Source organism: Halichondria panicea, chromosome 8, assembly GCF_963675165.1.
Source record: "Halichondria panicea chromosome 8, odHalPani1.1, whole genome shotgun sequence".
Classification (NCBI taxonomy): Eukaryota; Metazoa; Porifera; class Demospongiae; order Suberitida; family Halichondriidae; genus Halichondria; species Halichondria panicea.
The window spans coordinates 3,083,732-3,096,135 of record NC_087384.1 but is presented as its reverse complement, the minus strand read 5'-3'; the positions used below and the strand labels follow the sequence as shown (position 1 = coordinate 3,096,135).

The 12,404-nt window shown below is 41.5% G+C and overlaps 2 protein-coding genes across 3 annotated transcripts; one reads left to right on the top strand and one right to left on the bottom strand.

Annotated features, from left to right (window-relative positions):
- Window position 1: 1 nt before the first annotated feature.
- On the top strand, window positions 2-10,288 carry LOC135339925 (ataxin-2-like protein). Its single transcript, XM_064536167.1, has 15 exons — window positions 2-144; window positions 375-510; window positions 1,292-1,402; window positions 1,524-1,623; window positions 2,352-2,461; window positions 2,694-2,788; window positions 2,994-3,116; window positions 3,421-3,817; window positions 4,204-4,346; window positions 4,834-4,960; window positions 5,918-6,122; window positions 6,407-6,486; window positions 6,745-6,987; window positions 7,441-7,618; window positions 10,089-10,288. Exons 1-15 carry the CDS (start codon window positions 92-94, stop codon window positions 10,136-10,138), a joined length of 2,151 nt encoding a protein of 716 aa, XP_064392237.1. The 5' UTR covers window positions 2-91; the 3' UTR covers window positions 10,139-10,288.
- On the bottom strand, window positions 10,281-12,404 carry LOC135339946 (E3 ubiquitin-protein ligase RNF185-like). Of its 2 annotated transcripts, XM_064536201.1 has the most exons (6): window positions 12,262-12,404; window positions 12,088-12,106; window positions 11,778-11,951; window positions 11,647-11,718; window positions 11,513-11,555; window positions 10,281-10,598 (listed from the first exon to the last, which is right to left on the bottom strand). In XM_064536201.1, the coding sequence occupies exons 1-6, from the start codon at window positions 12,390-12,392 to the stop codon at window positions 10,495-10,497; spliced, it is 543 nt and encodes a 180-aa protein (XP_064392271.1). In that variant the 5' UTR covers window positions 12,393-12,404; the 3' UTR covers window positions 10,281-10,494. The 2 variants fall into 2 exon arrangements, with proteins under 2 accessions (XP_064392271.1, XP_064392272.1); XM_064536202.1 differs by lacking the exon at window positions 11,647-11,718.

The window sequence follows — 12,404 nt, the reverse complement described above, 5'->3', positions numbered from 1 at the left end:
TGTCACCTCTGACCTTTAACCTCTGGTGCCCTAATCACGTGCACCATCCACTCACTTTTTTGGAAAGTTCTTCGTTTGCCCTCTTCTATCTATGCTAGGAATGAGCCAACGACACAACAAAAAGTCTAGGCAACCCCAGGGCAGGTGAGACATCAGTTTCTTGCAGCTAGCCCATACCTAGTTGTTCTCCCACATAACCTATACACTATAAAATATATCATGTGAATCAGCTGTTCAGTTCGTGTCAGTTGTGTAGTTCGGTTAGAGCATAAATGCATGATTTATGGTATATCTCACACTAATTGCAGGGGCAGTTGTGTAGTTCGGTTAGAGCATAAATGCATGATTTATGGTATATCTCACACTAATTGCAGGGGAAACCCCTGGACAGATGCACCTCGTAATCAGCAGCCGACCCCTGGTCACCCACCTGGTCACGTGGGTGACGGCACAGGTCATGAGGGTGTGTACTCCAACTCACATGTGGCTCATGCAGTCACCACACTCATTGTGAGCTCTTTGAATATACAATTGTGGTTTTAGTGATCATTTTTAATTTCCCTTGCTGGCTCCAAAATAATATCTGACACTAAAATTAATGTCCTGCGTTTATTGGTGTTAGGAACTCTTCAACTTACATTGCAACCTGATTGCTTTGCACCTAGATGTTGCATGTATATCATTACATCCGTGTACTCATTAGTGACCCCTTTTTGCAATTTGGTTTCAATTAAGAGGTAATATAACTGCACTGGATATTGTATACCGTATACCGGTAGCGTGAAATTTTCGTGATGTGTAAATTTTTTGCATTTTTCGAAGGCAGAGCAGTTAAAAAAACTTGGATAAACTCCCTATTTCATATCATTATGCAAAGCTATTGGTGGGTCAGCAGGGTGCCATACAGGGGAGGGGAAAGGGGAGATATCTCCTCTCTGGTAAAATCCCCCCCCCCCTTAGAAAAATTTGATGTCATAACGATTTTTCTCTTTAAAAACGCCTACAATCTCATTAAAAGAAGTATGGTAAAATTTCATGGTTTGAAAGTCAAATTGCACCTCAGATAATAATAAATTTTCTGTGGAATGAATAATTCCCAGACCCCCCTGAACCCTCTTCCCAGCTAAAAATCCTGTATGAAACCCTGAATGTTATTAACAGTACTCTCTTTTGCAGCAGTGTACACTTGTTAGTCTGGTTTGCTGCTACTGGCATGTATCCATTTGTTATTAGTGTGTCCATTGCATTAGTTTACATACAGTAACATTACCCTCACGTGATCAACATGTAGGGATGTGTGGTGGAGGTGAATACCACGTCCGGAGTGGTGTATGAAGGTGTCCTCCGTGCTGTCTCTCCCAACATGGACATAGTTCTTAGTGTGGCTCACGACAAGAGCAAGGTAGTGATGAGGGAGAGGGAGGGAGTTGTGTACATGTGTATACAGTGTTTTCCCAGATTCCAATGTGTATTCAGTGAACTTGAGTACTGAAAGTTAATCATTATACTTTAACTTTTGGCAGATTCTTTCTAGAGATAATGTGAAGGAGGTGCTAGAGTTAAAATTCAACTCTGTGGTCAACATATCTGCCAAAATAGAGCCCAATTCCTCTTCGAGTACAGGTGTGTCTATCTGTCTGGTACTGATGCTGTACCTACCGCCTTACATAATCATGATTGTGCGTATACATTATAATATATATATATATTATATATATTATATGAAAGTACAGTAGTATGACAGCAACCCCTGTATAGGGGTGGGGCGGGTAAGGCAATGTATTTGGTATGGGTATAATGTGTGAAAGCACTGGCTCGATCACCAAATCGATTCTGGGCATCTATGTACATGTAGCTTCTTAAACTGCCCTTTCTATCCGGAGGTGAATCTGTTTCAAATATTCAAAGCTTTAATAGTAACATTTACCATTAATATCTTGTACCACTGTTAGAGTGAAGTACTGTGAGTCAGTCATGTTTAGTTTATAATGTGCAAGGGCTCGCGTCAGTCATGTGTCTATCTGTGTATTAAACCAAACGTTGTGTTTATGCCTGCCCATTTACAATTAAGAGAGTACTGCAATAATTAATTGCCGCCTTTGCGGTTAGAGTTTCAGTTTGAACTACACATAATTATAAATGGTGTCAAGGAATGTGAATGAAGAACTCGTGTGGGCGTTTCGTTCTTGTACAAATTTTTGTGCCTGCACGTAATCTTATTGTGTGGTATTCTATTTTTAGCACTGTAGATTAAAAATAAACGCATTCATTCGAGCAATGTATAGTACCAATGTTTATATACATGTTTGTCGCGTAACATATCACACATGACAATCACATGAACATGGCAGATATATTCAAGACGGACACTGAGATCAGCAAGAGCAATGGTTCCTCCTCCGGTAGGGAATTTGAGCGCTTCACAGACTTTGCTGATACGCCAGACTCTCTGGAGATGGAGGTAACAATAACAGCACCCTAGGCAAATATCGGAAACTCTACTGTTGATCAAATCCCACTTGTAGAAGAACTCCTCTACATGTATATAATTATGTACAAATTTAATCCTTGTGCATGGTACAAGGTACGTGTAAATGTTGTTAATCTGAGATAGATTCAAGCACATCGACCTCCTAGAATTATTTAGCATGTGTGGGGCATCTATGCTGTTCATGTTTTTAATTATTGTGCAGAACTCCAAAGGGTGGTCTGTAGAGGATATGTTTTCAGTCAATAGGGAAAAATTTCAAGTCACTTCAAACTTTGACGAAGACCTGTCGCAATACACGTACGTCAGATACTGTCAAAGTGTCTTGCAGTATACATTGTAGCTCTTACACATGTACATATGAATTGTACATGTCAATGTCTAATTGTACATGTACAACAGCTTATGCATTTATTCATTCCTTGTTTATTGTACACGTACAATGTACATGTGCATGTACATACAGTTTATGTAATTTTTCACATTGCATGCTGCTTTGTCTTAGGACTGAGCTGAATAGAGACAGTGATGGATACACACATCGCGCTGCTCGGGCAAAACAACTGGCCAATGAGATTGAGGGAAAGAATAAGCGTGGCTATGATGATGTTGGGACAGAGGAAGAACTGTGAGTGATGCACGCATGCAGTCACACCACTACCACTGGTCACGATCGTGCTGTCTACACATTACTTGTTCAAAGATCCACCAGTGGCAATGATGTTGGTTGCAACGTTTATACCAGCAGCAAATTTTGGATGTTGGTTGCAACGTTTATACCAGCAGCAAATTTTAGGTTACCCTTAAATTGTACACATAATTGTACAGTATAAGAGATGTCCTACACACATAGTTTCTGTATGCATGAACACAGTAAAAATTTCCTATCTACTACTGTACAGCTCTTCGATTGTGCAATTTTATTTCTCTAGATTCAGTGCTGTGGTCCGTGGTAGTGAAGCTCCTCCCTTACCCCCGACACCCGTGACGTCATCACAGCTTCATACTCCCACCCAGTCCACCACCTCCACACAAAGACCACACTCGGATGCACCTAGTATGACAGAAAACAGCAACCAACCCGACTCAGTAGCATGCAATCAACCATCCCCAAGCTCTATTTCTGCAGATCTGTCCACATCAGTTTCCAAGTCAACAATTAATAATGAATCTGGCGACATTGTGTCAAATGCTGAATCAGCTAAAGATCCAGACAATCACCGTGCCACTGTAATAGACACTAATAATAGCACTAGTAATGTTAGCTCCGAGCCAGTAACTGTGGAGACGTCACTCGTGAAAGTGGAAGAGTGTGCTGTAGTTGAGCCGGTGAGTGTGCAAGCTGGAGCCTACTATACATGTTGTGTACTTCTTACTCTACGTGTACATACCACAAACAGTTTACTTAATGTCCTCACATCATGCTCTGATAGTTCAGCAGTTATTGGACACTGGTCATTTAGGGGGGGGGGGGAATTTGGATCCTCAATGCCGTCGTAAGTGGGAGAATGCTACCAGACCCACCAGGTGTATTGCAGACGGATATACAGATTGCCCCTCCCCCCTTTGTTTCATAATTTTCTCCCTCTTCATAGCATGTATGGATGAAACCTTGTCAATGGTTGTTTGTCCTTGTGATGTTCAGATGTTAAATAGTTTGTGGACAAGTATAAAGCTAGTGACCTGTGTACAATGTACTATAACTTTGCCTCCAGATATCTGGTGAGATACCAGCCACTGGTCACACTGTTGAAACCACAATTGGCGCCTCAACTATTTGTGATGTTTCATCATCTGTTGAAGATCCTCGTAGTATTGAGCCGGATTCTACCACTGACAATGAGCCTGCTGACAATAAGTAAGCAGATAGCGGGTAATTTTCGAGGGGGGGGGGGGGGGGGGGGGCAATGTTCGTTATGTAGTCAGTTTGTGGATCTTATTTTCGTGGTTGCTACTTGCACTGTAGGTAAAGGTCACTTCATTCGTAGGTAAATTAATATTTTGTGCTCCAGTGTTCAACCACGAATTAATTTTGCCCCCCCGAAGTTACCAGCTATACGGTACACTGTAAAAAGGGCTGCAGCAATGGTTGTTGTGCCTCGATCTGGCACACAGCTTTCCACCTTCCCCCTTTTTCTTAATGCTGTTCATACGTGTACATACATGTATACTAGAAATCCTGTCCCAAGTTATTGACGTAGCAGTTTCCCTGTGAAGTGTACTTGTACAAAGCTGCTAGTGTTTGCGATAATTATTTGTGTGTGATACGTACTAGCTGTTCCTTGTACATGCGTGTGCTTATCTATTAGTAAAAGTGTAAGTTTAAGGGGGATTCAATTCCTCAGGACAATGTTTAAGCTGAACCCCAATGCAAAGACGTTCAAGTTCAACCTAAATGCCCAAGAGTTCAAACCTCCGGGAGCAAGCTTCTCTCCAGTGGTCACTGCTGCCTCCTCCACACCCGCTTCTCCGGTAAACTCAATATTGTTGTGAATTAAAGCTCTCTCACTTTGTCAAAATGTGCATGATTGTATATTCCCAAGCTTATGCGTATGCCATGGGGATTTTAATAATAATATACATACATGTATTTACACTTGAGCTGCATTTAATAATGATATAATTATTACCCGAGGCGTGCGAGAGTGGCCAGGGGTATAGTATTCATCTGGTTTGTTTGTCTGCTTACCTGGATGTCATAATTATAGCACTGCGTTTACAGCATGGATAGCCTTCACACAACAAGTTATTAGTTTTTAGTGACAGGTTTTGATGTTAAAGCGAGCAAAGCTAAGAAGCTTGAACTTACACGTTGGCAGCTAAACTACACACGGCCTTTACTCGAAGTAAACTACGTATTTACAACTGAAATGATCCCGTACCAGGAACAACGTAAAAGGGTCACTGCAATAGAAAGCTAGAATTGTGACTGGTTTGTTGTCTCTGTTAGCTGAATCCTACTCCAGGAGCCATACTTCTCTGTCCATAGTGTAGTTTAGCTGCCAATGTGCAAGTTCAAGCTTCTTAGCTTTGCTCGCTTTCTAGCTCGCTAGCTGTCACAGAGACATCCGGTTACTGGGTAAGGCTAAAAAATGGCAGGCACATTTTCGAATATAAGCGTATAGAGCTCTGCTATTGACCCCATGAGCGCATGCGCTAATAATCCAGTTTCCACGGTATGCGTGCACTTGTACTTAATAATGATCCTCATACAAAGTGCATTCAATAGCACATCAGAGAAGGTTGGACACGATCGCGTGCACTACTTTTTGTGTTGCATGGTCATTAGAGGCAGAAGGCCTTCATCAACCAACCCGATCCCTGGCAATCCCCTCCATTCTGATGTGCCAGTCATTACATAAAAACACAGCTGAAGTATACTCTACCTAATAGTCTATATTTTCCTCGCCCATCACACAACGTCCACAGAGTCACACTGTCACCACCTATCACCCCTCGAGCAGGCAACATCGGCCGTACAAACGTCAGCAGAGGACCACCACACCCACTCAGGGTCTCTATCCTACGTCGGAGTACATACTGCAGTTGGTGCCTCAGCCAGGGGGGTTCATGATCCCACAGGGGGGGATGGTCCGACCCGGGCAAACCCATTTCTTGGGCCCTGGGAATCAAGGTACATGTAACTGTTGTGTATATGTACTACTAGCCTCCTTCACCGAAAAGCTATTTCACGTCATTCAACATAAGCCCAACTAACCAGCCTGATCTTAGATGTATTTCTTGCACTGCAAAATATATATTGTACAGTCTTGAATGAATTCATGCACACGTTAATGAGATTCATTGTCCTTTTGGCTGGTCATGTGATCGTGTCGTACCTCCTCTGCCTGTGCATGTAACAAGTCATTTTATTTATTTATTCGCTTGCTTGGTCGGTTATTCCCTGCACACACACAGTGCTCTTCCCCGCCCCTTACCAACTACCCTCTGCACAGCCGGGACTGATCAATGCTTATGCTCCACAGCACTTACAGCAGGTGAGATACAATGTACCACGTACTGTACTTCATCACTATGCGTCCGTTCTATACAGATTAAGTTCACTGTACCGTACTTACAGCATGACAGAAAGTTGTAAGTATAGTTATTATTTCAACCTAACAGAATGACACTGCAGCAATTGCCTCTGTGTGTTGTACAGATCCACGTACTGTACATGTAGTACATGTATAATTATCTCCTAGAGAGAGACTCTTTGGTGGAAGTGCGTAATGTTGTGTTCCTATTATACTCAGGTTGTGACGACAGGTGTGTCTGGAGCTCCCAATACTCATCCAATCATGTTGACCCCTCTTCAACACCAGCAGCTGTTTCAGCAGCAACTGCAGGCTCAGCAGTCAGGCCTATTGACAGCAGGGGGTCAGATGCAACAGGGTGCAGCTTTGTTACCGGGGGTGGGGCAAGGTGGAGGCCTCCTCCCAGGGAGCGGAGCCGTTCTACCTGGGATAGGGCTGGCTGCAGGAGCACACCAAGGACAGGTGAGCCAGATGCTCTACATGTTGTTGTTGAAATTGATTGCAAGCATTGTAAGACTGTAGTATGATTCTCTTGTATGGTATTAATGATAGTTGTACAGAGCCCCATCCCCACAAATTTGGACTGTAACATTTTCACAGTACCCGATATTATTATAGTTTACTGTAGTAGTTCCCAACTCTGTGTGTGTGCACTGGTGGGGTTGGGGCTCTGTTCAACTACGTTACAACTACTGTAGCTTGTAGTTGCTGCATGTCTGTCGATTATACTATCCCTATTCCCTAACACCATCCTTCTCATGGGCAGATAAAGTAATGTTTGCAGTGCAACACAATTGAATGCACTAGCTCACACTCCATAGTTTCATGCCAGCTGCCTTCCCACTGACAGTTACTATCCTTTTATGTTTACACTCTATAAAGTACAATTTGTATGTAAGTTTCTTTCTTTTGTAGCCGTACCAACAGGTGATCTACAGCCCCCAGGGTGGTCAGATGATATACACCCAACAGGGGGGCGTGCCAGCTGGTGGAGGTGCCACACCCATGGGAGTGTCAGCTGGGACGATGCCACTGCACTCCAATGTCCAGCAACAGCCTCTGATCAGTGCCGTCAACCTCACTCAACCACAAGGTGAGCACTTAGGGCACTTACACTAATACTGCCTTTGAGAAATCTTTATTGTGTTATTACCCGAGGCCGGTGGGTATAGTAGTCCGTTGGTTTGTTTGTCTGTTTGTGTATTCTGAGTCTACTCACCTGGATATCATAACACTGTGTTTATAGCATGGATAGCCTTTACACAACAAGTTATTAGTTTTAATAGTGGGCAGATTTTAACATAATTGTGGACTAAAGAAGCTTGAACTTGCACCTTGGCTGCTGGCTACATGTAGCTGCCTGCGGCCTTTATTCGAGGCAATTAATATGATTGTTGTTTTAGAAGGCTTCTTTGCTGACTTCTAAAACTCTAAACTTGATCCAATGCTGCACCACTAAATCTGTTCTCAAAATTTATGTTTCAGAATGTCTCTACTAGAGGCTCTATAGACTATGTTAGTTTGCTGTGCTGGCCAACTCAGTCATACAACATGTACATATACCGTACTCTACCGAGATTACGCCCACCTTAATTGCATTCTACAAAGCAGCTACAGGTGGGATGGGCTTAATTTCGAAAACAGTAGTTAGTCTCGAAATTAAGCCCACTCATTAAGAAACTATTCTTCTCTGTCTGTGTCTGAGGCCTGCCAGCTCTTGAAATACAATGAATACATAAACATACAACAATGGTAATGCATGTGTAAAGTACAGTGCAACAACCAAAGAGAGTAGATTTTTTTTTATATTATTATTTTTCACATTTTGTGGCATATCTTCTGAAGTAAAGGTGATATGATCTATTTGAGTGCAGGTACTGAAAGTTCAACTATTGGCGCTTCCATTGGACCACCACCTGTTACATCATATGGCATCATCACTATGAAATGGCTGTCTAAAGATGTGTACCTCCGAAAATATGTTAGGAATAGAAGTAGCTTATTTGTTTGAGTTAAGATCTGAAATTTGTTGTGTATGTACCTGAGTATATTGCTCATCTTTTGAGCTTCAACGGAAGTCTGGGCTACTAGTAAGTTCTGAGAAATACTGCATTTTGTTGTTTTTTGGTGGCAAATATGTTAGGAATACAACTTTCGATTTTATGCTAGTTAAGGTCTGATTTTTGAGAAGGATGTACTACAATAGTGTAAAATTCATTTGCACTAACTTACAGGAGCTAGACAAGTCTCTTCTTTGCTAGAGCGGCCCTTCTTGTCAAAAATGGTGATTTTGCTTCGTTTTGCTATTTTTGCTGACGTATGCAATGATATTCATTGATTTGTGACATCACAAATCATCTTGTTGTTATTTGCTACATCCAAAGGTCATGCGATGTCTACTTGCAAATACACAGTTGGTATTGGTCATTCTGTGTCACAGGGGCGTGGCAATTGAGCCTTATACGTAGGCAAATCACCCCAAAAGTCATAAAAAGCACTGTTTTTGACAAGATGGGCCGCTCTAGCAAAGAAGAGGCTAGCCTAACTCCTGTAAGTTAGTACAGATGAAAAGTACACTATTGTAGTACATGCTGCTCAAAAATCAGACCTTAACTAATATAAAATCGAAAGTTGTATTCCTAACATATTTGCCACCAAAAAACAACAAAATGCAGTATTTCTCAGAACTTACTAGTAGCCCAGACTTCCGTTGAAGCTCAAAAGATGAGCAATATACTCAGGTACATGCACAACAAATTTCAGATCTTAACTCAACAAAATAAGCTACTTCTATTCCTAACATATTTTCGGAAGTACACATCTTCAGACAGCCATTTTATACTGATGATGTCATGTGATGTAACAGGTGGTGGTCCAATGGAAGCGCCAATAGTTGAACTTTAAGTACCTGCACTCAAATAGATCATATCACTTTTACTTTAAAAGATATGCCACAAAATGTAAAAAATGTGTACCAAAAAAAAAAATCTACTCTCTTTGGTTGTTGCACTGTAGCTAGGTATAAAAGAGTCAATATTCTGCATCAGAAGGTTGTTCTTTGTCACTGTCAGAGAGAGATTCAGAGAAGATTGTCCTTGTCTCTTATACTTGAAAATAGGATCTAGCTAAATTTAGCTATAATTATATCCAGCTATATTCAGAGCTAACCAGCGTACACATGCACAATAAACTGCTAAACCTTTTCTTGACAACTTGCTCACTGACAAATACATCACTTCCTGGTGGGTGTATTCTCGAGGCTAATTAGCCTATGCAGGAACTTTCACTCAAAAGTGGGGGTGGGCGTCATCTCGGTAGAGTACGGTACATGAGTAATATGATTGTACTACTGCATTTATTGTACATCACTCCTGAGTCCTCTGCTTTCTATAGATCTTTTATTATCATGTCACTTTATATAGTTTAAGTATCGAACCTAGTACGTGGATGTATGTGGAAAGTAATTATAATGCATGCATGCATGTAACTCAATTTCTACCTGAAACGCGTAAATTCTTGTATACATAGTTTTTGGAGCACTAATTTATGTTGTTCCCCTGCAGTGTTCACCCCTGGTCGAATCGTCTATCCACCCCACCCCCCTGGAAAGTAGTCAGTTTCCGTGGAGTCAGACACATAATTTGTGCTAGGTGCAATTCATTAGAGAGAATTATTTATGACATCAGCCTGTGGTGCAGTTTGTATGATGTTCTGTGTGTGTTATATAACAATGGAGACATTAAATTTTGGTTGAGTTTAATTGTATTGTTCAGAATAAAAAATAACGTACTGCAATACACAACTGTCGATCAGTGCATTACAAAGAGCGCATATGCAGGTCTAGAGATAATAATGAAGTGCATGAACATAAATTATAATAAAATCATTACACACACAATCTAACTGACATACTATGCATGATGAGTTTTGTGATTGCTATCGACAGACACACAAAAATTTAATTTATGATCATGAGAACATGATAAGAATAAGTACCAAAATGGCTACAATTAGAAAGATCCTAGCCAGTTTCTGTTCATTCGCCTGTTGTATTGGATTCACTTGCCTTCCAGCTGCATTTGAATAATGTGCATGCATGCATGTATACGTTAGTGCTTTTTTATCCTCGGGCCGGCCTATACGTCACTATACTGATCGAGCCATTATATCCCATGTATAACTATATTACTTAGCTAGCCAAGCGTGCACGTTGTGCATATTCAAACGCCCGCCTACGTCGTATGTTTTGCTGAAAGTAATCAGAGGCTAATTACTTTAGCTGCACCGCGCCTGTCGTATCTCCTCTGAGACAACACATAGACTCGTAAGCTGCCACTCTTGCAAGGCGAACCAGTAGACTATATAGTCAAACTCCATGTAGAGACTCATGCAACAGTGACGGCTTGTGACTCTATTAAACAACAAGAAGATGCTACAATACACAAATCCCTCATAGGCTACCATATACATCAGTGCTACCATAACAATTGCGTACATATTGTATGTACATGTACATGAAATAGTAGGTATTATTATGTATGTATTTACTTGACTAAACGCCTTTAATCTCCTAGAAACATCTGTAGAGGGGGTGTTTAAACGAGATGGGCACTTATTCAAAACGGGTGTTTATTGTTATGTCTACTTCAAACTCTTGCACAGCAGCAGTTATTGCGCTAATCTTGGCTGCTGCCACAGCTCTCAGCTTAAATCTGAAGTCGTAGGAGTGGTATTTCTCCCTCCGTGTCTCTTCCATCATAAAATAATAGTAATATCTATTATTCTATGCTGCCATGCTTGAAACTGGTTCCACGCGCTACTTCAGCTCCACCCACAGTGCCACGCCCATACACATGGGCGTTTATTGACAAAGAGAGCTTTTTCCATGGGCGTTTAAACGAGATGGGCGTTAAATCAAGTAAATACGGTACATAATTTCGTACAAAAAAGTTAAACATTTATTTTACAGTATCATTATGTGACTTACGTCTTCGTACATCGTTTCCGAAGTTGAACATTTGAAATATTGGCTGTAATGAATAGAAAGGCACATTGAATGAGAATGTGGTAACCTAATTATTTATCAGCTAATCTTTAACATCGACAAACACACACACACACCCCTCCCATCATGGTGAAGGGGATGGCTCCTATTCCAAATGACACTTGAATACCATCCCAGCCGCCCATAACCTACGGGAAGAAATGTACTAGATTTGAAGGCCTAATACACACATCACACAAGGATTCACCTGGTGTTGTGGGTGTTGTGGTTCCTCCCTCTGCCCCTGGGGTCTGGGGGGCACTTTATCTCGGGGATCAGTCTGTTCTTTAGCCCCCCTACCATAGAGGGGGATCACCTTCTCTCTGTCTATTACTGACTTGCACACTGGGCACGTAGCATTGTTCGGACGAGAATCAATCCACTACAGGAAGAAAACAAATGCTTTAATCGATAGTGCTAGGTTAACCTTAACCCCTTAGTAATTCTTATTTTTATAGATCATAATAATTATATGATGTCACGGTCATGTGATGAAAACGCTGCGTATATGAGCTTACCCGATGGATACACGGCCAGCTTTATTGGTCAGCATGAAGAGGGTACAGGTAGTGTGTGCATGGATGAAGAATATACATGATTTACAGTGCATACGACAGATGTATGTTTATTGTGCATGCCTGAAAGTACAGTAAAACTTTGTGGACCAGTCTAGACCGGTACCGTTGACTTACCAGAACAGATGGCCACACATACTGACCACAGCATCGCTGGCTTGCTCGAAGCAGATGTTACATTCAAACCTAGAGTCTCCTCCCAGCCCCTCCTTGTCGTCAGGTGTGTCACTAGCTGAAGGACTAGCCATTTATATTGAGTA

Bases quoted from the DNA above. Each gene is read 5' to 3' on its own strand.
- LOC135339925 (XM_064536167.1), top strand. From the start codon at position 92: ATGCTAGGAATGAGCCAACGACACAACAAAAAGTCTAGGCAACCCCAG. The intron at 145-374 runs GTGAGACATCAG...CACTAATTGCAG, and splicing joins TCTAGGCAACCCCAGGGCAG to GGGAAACCCCTGGACAGATG. The intron at 6,487-6,744 runs GTGAGATACAAT...TATTATACTCAG, and splicing joins CTCCACAGCACTTACAGCAG to GTTGTGACGACAGGTGTGTC.
- LOC135339946 (XM_064536201.1), bottom strand. From the start codon at position 12,392: ATGGCTAGTCCTTCAGCTAGTGACACACCTGACGACAAGGAGGGGCTG. The intron at 11,719-11,777 runs GTGAATCCTTGT...TTCTTCCCGTAG, and splicing joins CACAACACCCACAACACCAG to GTTATGGGCGGCTGGGATGG. The intron at 10,599-11,512 runs GTAAGTCACATA...ATTCAAATGCAG, and splicing joins CGGAAACGATGTACGAAGAC to CTGGAAGGCAAGTGAATCCA.